Source organism: Tamandua tetradactyla, chromosome 18, assembly GCF_023851605.1.
Source record: "Tamandua tetradactyla isolate mTamTet1 chromosome 18, mTamTet1.pri, whole genome shotgun sequence".
Classification (NCBI taxonomy): domain Eukaryota; kingdom Metazoa; phylum Chordata; class Mammalia; order Pilosa; family Myrmecophagidae; genus Tamandua; species Tamandua tetradactyla.
The window spans coordinates 59,532,528-59,549,221 of NC_135344.1; the positions used below are offsets into that span (position 1 = coordinate 59,532,528).

General features: G+C 35.9%; 1 protein-coding gene across 2 annotated transcripts in view; it reads right to left on the reverse strand.

The window, feature by feature from the left end:
• Positions 1 to 16,694, reverse strand: part of LAMA3 (laminin subunit alpha 3) — a 318,755-nt gene that overhangs the window by 82,951 nt on the left and 219,110 nt on the right. For both annotated transcript variants that reach the window (XM_077135789.1, XM_077135788.1), the window contains 2 exons: positions 15,659 to 15,757; positions 13,309 to 13,392 (listed from right to left, as the gene is read on the reverse strand). In XM_077135789.1, coding sequence (XP_076991904.1) covers positions 13,309 to 13,392; positions 15,659 to 15,757 — 183 coding nt within the window. The remainder of the gene's footprint in view (positions 1 to 13,308; positions 13,393 to 15,658; positions 15,758 to 16,694) is intronic.

Sequence of the window (16,694 nt, forward strand, 5' to 3'; positions counted from 1 at the left end):
ATTTATTTACACTTTATCCTTTTTCTTACTCAACTGTTCATACCTTGGATAAAAGGAGCATCAGACACAAGGTTTTCACAATCATATAGTGACATTGTAAAAGCTATATAGTTATACAGTTTTCTTCAAGAATCAGGGCTACTGGAACACTGTTCAATAGTTTCAGTACTTTCCTCTAGCTACTCTAATCCATCATAAATTAAAAACGGGTATGTATATAATGTGTGATAATAACTTCCAGGATAACCTCTCGACTCTATTTGAAATCTCTCAGCCATGGAGACTTTATTTTGTCTCATTTCTCTCTTCCCCCTTTTGGTCAAGAAGGCTTTCTCGTTCCCAAGATTCTGGGTCCCAGCTCATACCCGGGAGTCAGGTCCCACATTGCCAGGGACATTTACCCCCCTGGGAGTCATGTCCCATGTAGCAGGAAGGGCAGTAAGTTCACCTGTCAAGCTGGCTTAGAGAGAGATGCCATATATGAGCAACAAAAGAGGCTCTCTGGGGGTGACTCTTAGTTATAATTATTAGTAGATTTAGCCTCTTCTTTGCAGGAATAGACTTCATATGGGTGAGCCTCAAGATTTAGGGTTCATTCTATTGAACTGGTTGTCCCCACTGCTTGAGAGAATATCAGGAATACCCCAGATGGGGAAGTTTAACATCTCCTCCTTTCTCCCCAGTCACCTAAGGGGACTTTGCAAATACTTTCTTATTCTCTGTCCAAAATTGCTCTGGGATATATCAGGGTATCACACTAACCAGTACAAACCAACAAGACCTCATGCCCTATTCAAGATTCCAAGTAATTATAGTGTTTAAATAACCTGACCACACAAGTTAAATTAGATAATTGTGCTACCCCAAATATAAATACGGTACCAGAAAAACATCTCCCCCTTTGAGCTCACACAGAGGTTGAAGTTTGAAAATACGGGCCATACCAGATTTAGAATTCTTGATTGATAGTTTTTTTCTTTAAGCATTTTAAATATACCATACAACTCCTTTCTGACTTTCATGGTTTCTGCTGAGAAGAAATAGCTTTAATCTTATTGAGGATCACTTATACATGATAAAGTATTTCTCTCTTGCTGTTTTAAAGACAGTCTTTGTCTTTCAGTGCTTTTTCTATGGTGTGTATGTGTGGATATCTTTGTATTTATCCTACTAAAAATTTATTGAGCTTCCTGGATGTGAAAATTAGTGTTTTGTTTTGTTTTAAAACACATTTGGGAAATTTTAATCCATGAGTTCTTCAAATATTTTTTTCTGTTCCTTACTCTCCTCTTCTTCTGAAACTCCCATTATGTGTATGTTGATATGCTTAACAGTGTTCCACAGGTCTCTGAGGTTCTGTTCATTTTGTTTTATTCATTCTTTTACTTTCTCTTCAGTCTGGATAATCTCAATTGACCCACCTTCAAGTTTGCTGATTCTCTCTTCTACCTACTCAATCAGTTGTTGAACCAATCTAGTGAATTTCTCACTTCAGTTATTATACTTTTCAACTCCAGAATTTGTTTAGGTTTGTGCTGGTTTGAAAGGAAGTATGCCCCTTAAGAAAAGCCATGTTTTAATATAAATCCCATTTCATAAAGGTAGAATAATCTCTATTCAATACTGTATGTTTGAAACTGTAATGAGATCATCTGGATGATGTGATTTAGTCAAGAACAGTTGTTAAACTGGATTAGGGGATGACATGTCTCCACCCATTGGGTGGGTCTTGATTAGTTTCTGAAGTCCAATAAAAGAGGAAACATTTTGGAGAGGGAGATTCAGAGAGAGCAGAACGATGTAGCCATGAGATGCAGAGAATCCACGAGCCAGCAACCCTTGGAGATGAAGAAGGAAAACACCTCCCGGGGAGCTTCATGAAACAGGAAGCCAGGAGAGGAAGCTACAGATGACGCCATATTTGCCACGTGCCCTTCCAGCCAAGAGAGAAGCCCTGACTGTGTTTGCCATGTGCCTTCTCACTTGAGGGAAAAACCCTGAACTTCATCAGCCTTCTTGAACCAAGGTATCTTTCCCTGGGTGCCTTTGATTGAACATTTCTATAGACTTGTTTTAATTGGGACATTTTCTCGGCCTTAGAACTGTAAACTAGCAGCTCATTAAATTCCCCCTTTTAAAAGCAGTTCCGTTTCTGGTATATTGCATTCTGGCAGCTAGCAAACTAAAACAAGGTTGTTTTTTTTTTTTTTATAATTTCTATATCTTTATTGATATTCTCTTGTCTCATACTTTCCTTTAGTTCTTTAGATATGGTGTCATTCAATTCTTTGAACATATTTAAAACAGGTGATGTAAAGTCTTTGTCTAATAAGCCCAATGTCTGGGCTTCCTAAAGGATAATCTCTACTGCTTGATTTTTTCCCCCTTTCCATGGACCATACTTTCCTGTTTCTTTGCATGTCTCTTAATTTTTTTGTTGAAATCAGACATTTAAAATTATATAATCTAGCAACTGAGGATATCAGATACTCTTTCCTACCCAGAATTTTTTGTAGCTCCTGTTTGTTGTTCTTTGTTTAGTGATTTTTAGTGAATTAGGTCTAATTCTGTAAAGTTTCCATTCTTTGTCCTATATGAACACTCAAGTTTATGCCTGGTTAGCTTAGTGATCAGTGAATGACTGGACAAATTTGTTTTTTTTTTAATTAATTAAAAAAAATTAACTAACAAAACATTTAGAAATCATTCCATTCTACATATACAATCAGTAATTCCTAATATCATCACATAGTTGCATAGTCATCATTTCTTAGTACATTTGCATCAATCTAGAAAAAGAAATAAAAAGACAACAGAAAAAGAAATAAAACGATAATAGAGAGAAAAAAAAAAACAAAACTATACATACCATACCCCTTACCCCTCGCCTTCACCTACCACTATTTCAAACTGAATTTATTTTAACCTCTGTTCCCCCTATTATTTATTTTTATTCCATATGTTCTACTCTTCTGTTGATATAGTAGCTAAAAGGAGCATCAGACATAAGGTTTTCACATTCACAGAGTCTCATTGTGAAAGTTATATCATTGTTCAATCATCATCAGGAAACATGGCTACTGGAACACAGCACTACATTTTCAGGCAATGGACAAATTTGTTTTTAACAAATGCCCCTGGCAAAAAGTTTTTTCAAACTGTGAGACTTCTGAGTCAGGTCAAATAAAGACAGCCTTGCAAGTGGGTTCTTCTAGGAGACCTCCAGATAAATCAGATAATGCCAATTCTCTGGAAATGAAGCTCTGAAGGTACTCCACCTTCATTCTACCTTTCCCCATTCTCATTGCTTTTATAGAGGAGAAAGTTTTCAAAGGTTCTTACTCCAAACACGTAAATTGAATCATACAATATGTGGTCTTTTGTGTTTTGTTTCTCTTACTCAGCATCATTATTTCGAGGTTAATTCAAATTGTAGTACGTATCAATACTTTTTTCCTTTTATTGTCAATTAGTATTCCATTGTATGGATATACCACATTTTGTTTATTCATTCACTTTAATATAAATTGTTAAAGCAAGTATGATTTGACCTTCTTATGTGCCTGGATATAGGAAAAATATAGTAGAGCTGGCAAGAGAAAAATAAGTGAGAATATGGAAAGAACACAGATTAGAATTTTTACAAGGATGCTTAATGCTTTAGTAACTGGCCACAGTGTCTCTAATAGAATATGAAACAGAGGACAAAATTTAGTAGGAAATTGATGAAGAACAGGTTATAAATTGTGCAGAAGAATATGTGGGAAAGTGATCAAAAGGAGGTAAAAATGAGAAAGTGTATTGCTAGTGGGTAGCCAACTGCCAAACTTCTGTTGCCCAGAATTTTCACAGGACACAAATAACACCTTTGACCCAGGAAGGTGTAAGTCAGTTAAGGCAGATGTGTAGCAGGGATTTGCTCACAGTAAGGACAGCACAGTAGCATGGTGAACTGCAAGTCTGCAAAGAGGCTATACCTTCAGCTGTGGATTGTGACTCCTAATGTAAGCAAGAAAATCTGAAATGCATCCTCTTAGGATGTTAAATGCCAAAGACTAGCTCTTCTCTCCTCTAAATTTCTAAATTGACTGAGGGCATTCCCAATGGGTCTCACAAGCTCAGTGTAGATACAAAGGAAGAGAGCAGACCAGGCAAAACAGCCTTGATCAGCATTTACTGAGAGTTCCCACGAGGGTGATGAAGAACAGATGCAAAGCAAACTTACTTTTCATATAAGCAACTCCAGCCCAGGATGTAGAGCTAGGGCCTCCCATTAAATGGACTAGAAAATGTGACACACTAGAAACTTCCATGGTCCAGCAAATACTGAGAACTTGGTTAAGCAGAGCCACCAACACAGACCACAAAGCTCTATTCTTCAGGTTGGGAATTCGGAAAGATTTTTTGTGTTTACCTTCGGCATCTGAAAAGCTCTTTGTCTGCTAACCAGCCATTAATCTTGCTCACTAACATAAATCTCTAAGTTAGTTAAAATGCTGGTTTTCTTTCCCTTCAGATTCTGTCCTTGCTCCAGGCAGGGAGCTGTTCTATCACAATAGTTACCATAACCTTTACCATCACCCCTAAAATCAGCTTGGTTGGTCCCGATGTCCAAATATTTAGGTCACAAAAATCTGGATCAAGACTTTCGTGGCTGCAAACAGGGAATTCCAAAAATTATAAGGTTCACTCATTCTCTTTTACTATATAACCAGTTTCATTAAGAAGGCATATATACAGTTATCTTAACCGCTAAGTTTTAGGAGTTGAAAAGGACATACAGAAATGTTAAAATACGTCTCTGTGTTCAAGGTACTTGAAAAAGTATCACTTTGAGGTATCATATGATTTTAATAATACAAACAGAACATTGTTTTAAAAGGATAGTTGTAACCAAATAGGCTACATTTATTAAAAATTGTTTTATAATTTAACATACCTTCTTTATTTAGCTATATTACTCTTATTTTCATTGATGTAAGGCATTTTCATATTCTTTCTATAAGCACCTTTCTACCCATCCCTCTTCGCATCAATCAATCCCTCCACCTATCAATCCATCCCTTTACCCATTCATCCATCCACCCCTCCACTCTACCCATCTATCCACCCATCCATTCATCCATCCTCCTGGATATTCCTGGGTCCCAGGCACTGAGGTGGACCTGAAGATAAGAGGGAGCAGTGTAGGAGCATTTATACTCTCACAGGTTTATAAGACAAGGCTAATTAACTGTTAAACAGGAAAGACAATGCTAAGTACCATAAATATAGTATGAACAAAGAACTGTGACGATAAAAGTGCTTATCTTTATATCATATTAAATTATTTTATTTTTTATTAAATTATTTATGTTAAATGCAGTAGGATAAAATAAGTAAAAAATCATGATTGTTTGAAACAATTAAATTTGAGAACAGAAAGGATCATCAAGAACCATTTTAGGTCATCAGCACGGCAATATAAGACATCCCCTTAGAAAAGTCTCCCCTCAGAAATAACTAATAATAGAACAAATTCCACTTGCTTGAAACTGTGGAGGATGATAGAGACTAGAGAAGGACTTCACAAATGCTGAATTAAAAAAAAAGAAAAAGAGAAAAACAAACAAAAAAGGTAAGAAATCTACGATCCAGACCTGCCATTCCAGACTCCTCCTTATCACTTGGTCCCACACAGCTTAAGGGTCACACAGAGGCAGCAAGCCCACCTCTGAATCTATGGATGCAGACCATAGAGCCACTTATGGCATCAAGTTAGAACCCCATGCATACCCAGGCACAGGGAACCAAGCCCAAAGAGAGCCAGTTAGAACAAAAGTGGTTATCTAGCACATACACACAAAAAGGCCTGTATGTCAGAGGTTATTCTGGAAGCTACTCTTTTTTTTTTCTTTGTGTGCTATAATGTAGGGGTCACATTTCATTCTTTTTCCATGTGAATATCCCCTTATTGCAGAACTATTTGTTGAATTTTTTTGTTTGTTGTTTGGAGGCTACTCTTACATAAGCTTCAGTTAGATAGTGCTAGTTGCTATGGTTTACTAAACCCCAATCAACATCACTCACGTTGACCCTTAAGAACACCTAGGGCTTGAACTGAGAAACTGACCTTCAGATTTAGCACATCAAAATAGCCAGATACCTAGACATCAGCAAAAAAATTACAAGCTATACTAGGAAACAGGAATATATGGCTTAGTCAAGGGAGCAAATTAAAACTTCAGAGGAGACATAGACTTTGCAATAACTGCAATACTCAAAAAAGTTCAAACAACTCTCCTAAATCAGTTCAAGGAGCTGAAGGAAAATATGGATAGAAACAAATTAATGGTGGATACAGAGCTAAAGGATATTGAGAAGATAATGTGTGAGCAAAAAGAAGAAACAGAAAGTTTAAAAAGAAATATAACAGAAATTATGGGCATGAAAGGCATAATAATAGAGATTAAAAATATGCTAGAGGCATACAATAGCAGATTTGAACAGGCAGAAGAAAGAATCAGTGAATGAGAAGACATGGCAATCAAAATTATACAGTCAGAAGAAAAGAACATAAAAAATTGCACAGTGTCTAAGGGACTTGAGTAACAGCTTGAATCATACCAACACATGCATCATAGGAATCCCAGAAGAAGAAAAGGGAAAAGGGGCAAAAGAATATTTGAGGAAATAATGGCTGAAACTTTCCCAACCCTTATGAAAGAGTATATATGTGTCCAAGAAGCACAACATACTCCAAACAGAATAAACCCTGTCAGACCTACTCCAAGATAAAATCTAATTAGAATGTCAAAAACCAAAGATAAAGTGAGAATTCTGAAAGCAGCAAGAGAAAAGTGATTTGTCACACACAAGTGATCTTCAATAAGACTAAGTGCTGATTTCTCATCAGAAACCATGGAAGTCAGAAGGCAGTGGCATGTTATATTTAAGGTACTGAAAGAGAAAAACTTTCAGCCCTCAATTCTTTATCTGGCAAACCTGTCCATCAAAAATGAAGGCGAGTGTAAAACATTCACAGATAAACAGAAAGTGAGAGAGTTCATCACCAAAAGACCCGCCCTACAATAATCACTAAAGGGAGTCCTTCAGGTTGAAAGGAAAAATCAGGAGAGAGTGGCTTGGAGCAGTGTGAAGAAGTGAAGATCTTCATTAAAGGTATCTAAATGGGTAAATGCAAAACTCGGTGGTACTGTATACTCAATATATAACTCCAATCTTTAATTCCTATAAGATATAAAATATGATTGAAAAACAAGTAATCACATTTTCCTGGTAATGACCACACAAAATATAAAGAGGTTATATGTATCAAAAAAATAATAAAGAGGGGGAAACATAGGGACACAGGAGCAGAGAACGTGTATGCTACTATTATTTTCAAATTAACAGGTTAGAGACATAGGTTGTATAATATAAACCATAAAGGTAACCACAAAGAAACTATTTTAAATATATATTGAAATGGAAATGAGATAGGGATCTGTCAAATACATCACAAAAGATCAACTGTATAGAAAAGGAGGCTGCAATAAAGGAAAAGCGAGACAAAAAAGATATGGGATATATAAAAAACTAGAGATAAAATGGCTGAAGCAGTTACTGCCTTTACAGTAAAAACACTGAATGCTAATGGATTAAACTCCCCAATCAAAAGACATAGATTGCCAGAATGGTTAAAAAGTATGCTCCAATATATGTTATTTACAAGAAATCCAACTTAGACCCAGAGACACAAATAGATTGAAAGTGAATGGACAGAAATAGATAATTGATACAAATTAATCAACCAGAAACGAGCTGAGGCAGCCATCCTAATACTGGACAAAATAGACTTTAAGTCAAAAGCTTTTATAAAACACAAAGAACAACAAATATATTAATATAATGTCAATCCACCTAGAAGAAATTACAGTTATAAATATTTATGCACCTAACCATGGCACCTCAATATACATGAGGCAAACACTGGTAAAACTGAAGGGAGAAAGAGACATCTCTACAATAATAGTTGGAGACTTTAATACACCACTCTCATGAATAGACAGAACATCTAGGCAGAAGACCAATAAGGAAATGGAGAACTTGAATAAAATAGAACTAGACCTAACAGACATATACAGAACATTGCACCTCAAAACAGCAGAATACAGTCTTCTCATTGCAATGGATCATTCTGCAATATGGACCACATGTTAGGTCACAAAACAAGTCTCAATAAATTTTCAAAGATTGAAATTATATAAAATATCTCCTCTTACCACAATGGAATGAAGCTGTAAATCATTAATAGGCAGAGAATTCTAAAATCCACAACTATATGGGCTCTAAATAACACATTATTAAATAATCAATTGGTAAAAGAAGAAATCACAAGGGGTACCGGTAAATATCTTGAGATAAATGAAAAAGAGAAAAAAATACCAAAGCTTTTGGGATGCTACGAAGGCAATGCTCAGAGAAATTTACAGCCCTAAATGTTTACCTCAAAGACCTAATGTCACACTTGGGAGATCTATATAAAGAATAGCAAACTAACCCCAGCAAGCAGGAGTAAAGAAATAACAAAGACCATAACAAAATAAATGAAATAGAGAAACAAAACAGAGAACATAAACAAAGCCAAGAGTTAGTTCTTTGAAAATAGTAATAAACTTGACAAGTCTTTAGCTAGACTGACAAAGAAAAAAAAAGAGAGAGAACACAAATAAAATCAGAAATGAGAGGGGAGATATTACTACTGACCCAACAGAAATAAAAAGGATCATGAGGACACTATGAGCAACTAACAGTATGCCAACAAAGTTGACAGTATAAATGAAATGGACAAATTCCTAGAAAACACACGAACAACCTACACCAACTCTAGAAAAAAATAGACTATCTCAATAGAACAGTATAAGAGATTGAAATAATCATCATCAAAAACCTACCAACAAAAGAAAAGCCCGGGACCAGATGGCTCCATAGGTGAATTCTATCAAACATTTCAAGAAGAATTAACACAAATCCTGCTGGATCTTTTCTATAAAATTGAGGAGGAGGGAACACTCCCTAACTCATTCTGTGAGGTCAACATCCCCTTAATACCAAAGCCAGATAAAGATATAATAAGAAAAGAAAATTACAAAACAAGTTTTCTTATGAACATAGATGCAAAAATTCTCAACAGAATAGTAGCAAATTCTGACAGCACATTAAAAGAATCATACACTACAATAAAGTGGGATTTATTCCAGGTATGCAAGGTGATTCAACATATGAAAATCAATTAATGTAATAATTAATCACATTAACAGAATGAAGGGGAAAAAACACATGATCATCTCAACTGACACAGAAAAGGCATTTGACAAAATTCAGCATCCTTTCTTGATTAAAAAAAAAAAAACACTTAGAAAAGTAGGAATAGAAACAAAATTCCAAAAGATGATAAAGGGCATGTACGAAAATCCCACTACTAATATCATACTCAATAGTGAAAGACTGAAAGCTTTCCTTCTAAGATCCAGAACAAGACAAAGATGCCCACTGTCTCCACTGTTATTCAACACTTCACTGGACATTCTAGCCTGAGTAATTACACAAGAAAATGAAATAAAAGGCTTCAAAATGGAAAGGAAGAAGTACAACTTTCACTATTTGCAGATGACATGATCCTATATATATACATAAAGTCCTGAAAAACAATAACAAAGCTACTATGGCTAATAAATGAATTCAGCAAAATGGTGGGGTACAAGATTAACATGGATAAATCAGCAGTGTTTCTATAACACCAGTAGTGAGAAATCTGAAGAGGAAATCAAGAAAAAAAATCCATTTACAATAGTAACTAAAAGAATAAAATATCTAAGAATAAATGTAACCAAGGATATAAAGGACTTAGACACAAACACACACACACGAAACTATAAAATTTGCTAAAAGAAATTAAAAGACATAAATTAATGGAAGAACATTCCATGATCATGGATTGGAAGACTAAATACTGTTAAGATGTCAATTCTATCCAACGTGATTTATAGGTTCAATGCAATCCCAAACAAAATTCCAACAGCCTTCTTAGCAGAACTGGAAAAGTAAATAATTAAATTTATATGGAAGGGTAAGGGAACTTGAATAGATAAAATCCTCTTCAAAAAGAAGAAAGAAGGTGGAAGAATAATACCTCCTGATTTTAAAACTTATTACAAAGCTTCAGGGGTCAAAACAGCCTGATACTGGTATAAGGATAGATATACAGACCAATGGAGTTGAACTGAGAGTTCAGAAACAGACCCTCATATCTATGCCAATTGATTTTTGACAAAGCTGCCAAGTATACTCAATTAGGAAAGAAGAGTCTCTTCAACAAATGGTATTGGGACAACTGGATGTACACATGCAAAAGACTGAAAGAGAATCCCTATTTCATACCATATACAAAAATTAACTCAAAATGGATCAAAGACCTAAATATAAGAGCCAGGGCTATAAAACTCCTAGAAGAAAATGAAAGGAGGCACCTTCGGGATCTTTCTTTGGGCAATGGTTTCTTAGACTTTACACCCAAAGCACAAGCAAGAAAAGAAAAAAAGAACAGATAAATAGGATTTTTTCAAAATTAAAACCTTTTGTACATCAAAGGACTGTATCTTGAAAGTGAAAAGACAATCTCCTCAATGGGAGAAAGTATTTGGAATCCACATATCCAATAAGGGTTTAATATCCACAATATATAAAGAAATCCTACAACTCAACAATAAAAAGACAAACATGCCAATTTGTAAAATGGGCAAAAGACTTGAACAGACATTTATCCAAAGAGGATATAGAAGCAACTAAAAAGTACATGAAAAGATGCTCAATATACTTAGATATTACAAGATCAACACAGAAAAACAAGTACTGTTTCTTTATGCTAGTAATGAGCAATTTGAAGAGGAAAAGGAAGACCCTCTAGAATGGCTACTATTACAAAAACAGAAAAGTGCAAGGGTTGGAGAGGATGTGGAGAAAAAGGAACACTTATTCACTGCTGGTAGGAATGAAGAATGGTACAGTGGCTGTGGAAGACAGTTTGGCCTTTCCTCAGAAAGCTACTTAGCTTTGAATAGAATGAACAGAATTACCATATGACTCAGCAATTCTACTTCTAGGTATATATATACAAAAGAACTGAAAGCAGGGACTTGAGCAGATATTTGCACAAAGATGTTCTTAAGGACATTATTCATAATTGTCGAAAGATGAAATGGACCCAAGTGTTCCTCAACGAATGATGGATATATAAAATGTGGTATATGCATGCAATGGGACATTATTTTGTAAGCTGTATAGTGGGGGTCACATTTCATTCTTTTTCTATGTGAGTTTCCCATTATTTCAGCATTGTTTGTTGAATTTTTGTTGTTTGTTTTTTCCCTTTGTTTGTTTTGCTTGTTTGTTTGTTTTTGGGGGAAAGTGTATGGGCTGGTAATCGAACTTGGGTCTCCAGCATGGCAGGAGAGAATTCTACCACTGAACTACCCATGCACCCCCACAATGGGATATTATTTAGCCATAAAAATGAATGAAGTTCTGGGTCTATGAGTTTGGTTCCTGGACCATGAATCCCCCCCACCCAAAAACAAAGAAAATAAAAAAAAAGAAATTCTCAGTGGCAGACTTCTCACCTGCCATGCCAGAGACCTGGGTTTGATTTCTGGAGCCTGCCCATGCAAAAAAAAAAGAAGTTCTGATACATGTGACAACATGACAACATGGATGAACTCTGAACTCTGAAGACAACATGTTCAGTAAAATAAGCCAAACACAAAAGGACAAATATTGTATGATCTCACTGATCACTGATCAGATATTAATAAAATAAGCAAACTCAGAGAGTCAGAATCAAGAGTATAGGTTATCGGGTCAGGTTGGGGTAGGGAATTTTGTTTCTCTTTGGGACGATTATAAAGTTTTGGTGATGGATGGTGGTGATGGTAGCTCAACATTGTGAATATAATTAACAGCACTGAATTATATATGTGAATACAGTTTAAAGGGGAAATTTTAGGTTGTATATGTGTTACTAGAATAAAAATTTTAAAAAGAACAATGTAGGACTGTACAACACAAGCAGTTATCCCTTCTTTAAACGATGGGCTATTAATAATAGAACAGTAACAGATAATAGCACAATTATAAAAATGATCTTTCATGAATTGTAACAAATATACCACACTAAGGCAAAGTGTTAATAATAGAGTGGTATATGGGAACTCTGTCTTTTATGTTTTTTATGCACGACTTTTCTGTAAACCTAAAACTTCTCCAATTTAAAATAAAAATGAGAAAAAAAGTAAAAAGACAACTTACAAAATGGGAGAAAATATTTGAAAACCATACACAGGCTTAGTATCCAGAACATATGAAGAACACTTACAACTCAACATCAAAAAATGGGCAAAGGATTTGAATAATCATTTCTCAGAGAAGATATACAGGTGGCCAATAAGCACACCATTAGCCACTAGGAATATTCAACATCATTAGCCATCAGGGAAATGCAAATCAAAACCACAATGAAATACCATTTCATATCCACTCAAATGGTTACTATTAAAAAGAAAAACAGAAAATAACTGTTGGTGAGAACATGGAGAAATAGGAACACCTGTACATTGCTAATACAAATGCCAAATGGAGCAGCTGCTCCAGAAAACAATTTGGAGGTTGCTCAGAAAGTTAGTATAGAATTACATATGACCCAGCAATCCCAAAAAAGACAGAAAGCAAAGACTCAAACAACTATTTGTACACTGATCTTTATAGCAGCATTATTCACAATTGCCAAAAGGTGGAAGCAACCAAAATGCCCATCAACAGAGGGATAAACAAAATGGTATATACATAGAATGGAATATTAATCAGCCATAAAAAGGAATAAAGTTTTGATGCTACAACATGGATGAACCTCGATGACAGCATATCAAGTGAAATAAATCAGATACAAAAAGACAAATATTGTATTAACTTGCATATATGAAATAATTATAATATGAAAATTCATGGGTTCAAAAGTTAGATTATCAGTTACCAGGGGTAAAAGTAGGGGTGAGGAATGGAGACTTGCTTGATTGGTGCAAAATTTCTGTTTGGGGTGATGGAAAAGTTTTGGTAATGGATGTTGATGGTAGCACAACACTGTGAATGTAATTAACATAACTGAACTGAATACGTGAAAGGAGTTAAGTGGGAAATTTTATGTTGTATATCATAACATAATAAATTTTTTTAATTCAGGAAAAAAAGAACTATTTTATTATGCTCTTCCTTTACCTCAACCACTTGAATGTGTCCATAGTACAGCCGGTCTGGCCGTGGGCTGTTCGGCTCCTCATAGACTATTGACATTTGTTGACCCTATTTAAAAAGAAAAAAAGAATGCTTTATTGCTTTTGTTAAAAAATAGAAAGAATGCTTTATTATCTTTGTTGGGATGTTTTGAGGTTTATAACTGATCTAAGAACAAATGTCTATGGAGCTGCATTACATAGAAAACCTGACTCTAAAAAATAGTTCAGAAATTAACTAGTTAAAGGATTAGTGACATAGGAATGGAATAATAATAATTAACACAGTTCATTTTCACAAACAGGAAACTAGGAAAATTTCCTTTACTGAAAGTGGCTAAACAGATGGAAAAAAATTATCATGGTTTTTAGTAAACACAAAAGATAATATTTCCATTACTACCTACAGGACCTGATTATGGTAACAAGAAAAAGTTTTGATAGGTGGTTTAGTGAAGAGGGCTGGGTAGGGCAGTGGGGTTGGCACAGCCTGACTGTGCAGCTGGTATTGTCAGGGAACTGTAGAGTCGGCAGCGCGGAGGGAAGAATTAATCCTGCAGCCTTCATCCTGCAGGGATCTGCCTTACTCGTTCTCAGTCTCTCCCACTTTCACCAGCTCTCCACCACCTCCACCCTTCTCCCCCCTCCCACACAAACGTCTCCACACCAATCATAGTGGCTCTTCAGTGACAACAGAGGAGGAAGGGATGATGGTTAGTGCTCACCAATCAGCACTCCACCCCAAACAAACAGACAAAAGCCCCAGCTTGCCCGTTGTAGCATCAAACCCTAAACGGTTCCATTCATTAGGGCCAGTGTTTCAGAAAGAAGAGCATTATCTGGGATCACAAATCATTATAATAAACCTCAATCGAAGAAACATGCCTTAATAACATAGGCTCTTAATTACAGGGGTATGGAGCAAAGCAGAAAAGTAAATGTTTCATAAGCCTAAATTACTTTATCTATTTGAAGGTAAAATTAAGAAGAAATGTTGGTCATTACCTCTCAGTGAACTCCAACCATTTGAATTATAAAACCCTCGGCAGTTAAAAAAAAAAAAAAAAGTATACTAATGGCCTGAACTACAGGAAGCTCTGCAAGATTATGAAACTGAAATTTAGTACTGCCATGACAGTATTTTTACTGTGTAACTATTTTTTCTTAGACTCTAAAAGTTCTTCCGCATTTTAAAAACAATTCAATAGTACCACTAAAAACAAAACACAGCAGCACAGTGCCCGAATACACATATCTACCAAGAATGTGAGGCCCTCAGCTGTGATGAGCTGTGTGAGACTTGCTGGGTCCTGTTTTACAGTGCATGACCAGAGAACCCTCTTCAGGAACCTGTAATGGCACCCCATAATCAGAGCATATAAACTAGAAATACAATCAAGCTCAGGAGATGGAACCCCAAGCTATGTTTAAGGTCCTCGGCATTGCAGGAACACAAAGTAGGATGTGACATCATTCCTGCCCTCAAGGAATTTTCTACACTGCAGTTCTGGATAGTGTGTCTGGCACATAATGTGTAGATGTAATTTCTCATCTCAAAAACCAAAGTGGCTCCCCACTGTCTATGTAAGGTCAGATTCTTTGTAATGGCACACTAGGTGCCGTCTGAGCTTCCCTATCCTTCCAGGTTTGTGACTCAGCATACACCAAGGATACAGTCAAATTGGACTGGTCTTTCCTCGAGCACCGCCTTCTGCTCAGCACCGCCCCACTGGCTCACCTTATTCACTGCTCCTGGAAGGGCATTCTTCTCCTGTCCTTTTTAAAGGCCTAGCTCAAAATTAACCTGTTCCATGAAGCCTTCTGTGGGCTCTCAGATTACATAATCACCCAACTCATAGAGCCCTGTTTGGACTTCACAAACACATATCCTTAGGTGGACTGTAGTTTTTCATATTTCTCTTATCTCCCCATTAGATCATACTCTTTTTGAGGGCAAGGATGAAGGATCACTTGTCCTCTACAGCCCAGCAATGAGCCTTGCACACTTGCAAGTGCTCAAAAACATAAACTAAACTGAAAGAAAGGAATATATAAAAATGTTCAATACAAAGTAGTAATTTATGAGAAGCAAGTGTGAAATACAGTTAAATACTTTAGGAGAAGAGAAGCAAGAAGCCATTGGGGGCTGGGATGGTCCAGAGAAGCAGGATTCTGAGACGATGCTACACGCTCTTAATATTTAATTTCTACAAGATATTCCAAATTAATCCAAACTTCTTGTGTGCCACTTATCAAGGTATCCTAAAATTGGATCAGCACCGACTGAAATCTCTTCCCCCTTTTCTTCCATATGGATGGTGTTCTGATGTACCTACCGTGAGCTGCACATCCGGCTTCTTTTCTAGAAGAACCATGTCACTGGGCAAGCCAAAGGACTTGGCTTGGTAAGTGAGGAAGCCACCATAGGAGGAAACCTAAAATTGAATTAATAGGATTAATAGAATAGGCATTAGAAAAGATTATGTCAACATTAACTCCATTAAAAAGTACATAGGTTCATTTCCTGGACCATGTACTAAAAAAAAAAAGTACATAGGCATATAATCTCTAGAAAGATACAGAATCAGCCTTTTAGCAAGTTATCTCTAGACAGTGGGACTGAGGATGGTACATTAACTTTCTAAGTTATACCATTTTATATCATTTAAATTTTTTAACATGAAAAAAACTTGGATTTTATAAGCATAAAAATACTTCTATTAGAAGAAAAACAACAATTATACTAAAAAAAATCAAATTCCTTTTTTCTAATATGCCTACTAATCCAAAATGTTTAATTAAGCTGTAGCTATTCTAAGAAATCCAGGCAACTGATTTCTTACTTAACTAAGAAAATTGGTTAATATCTATCAGTTGCAAAATGAACCTCTAAAAATAAGTTTAAAAAAAATTGCCCTGAAAGTAGACGGTGAATAATAACTAAATTATAAGGAATTCAACAGGGTACATAAACTGTGTTCGACTACTCCATCAGGTATATGGATGTTCTCTTTATGCCACACAAGTAGCGTGATGGTGGCAGGGACGTGGAGGTGAACAGCCACAGTTTTCTTACAGGAATTTCATCTCTCGCTCTAATACCTCCCACCCTTAAAGCAAAGACCAATCAAGAAGGAAGGAATGACCAAGGGATGAAAGAAAGGGGATGGGAATCAGAGGTAACAACACCTCTAGAGTAAGCAAGACACAAAAACCTTTACTGGAAAATGCAAATATCTTGGAGCAAGTAAGGAGAACACATTGAGGTCCCAATTTGCAGAAAAATTTCCCTGAATCTGTAACTGGACAAACTTCACAGGGCTATGCTCTTAGAGTCTGGAAGTATTCTAAGGTAGCATCTTGGATCAACTT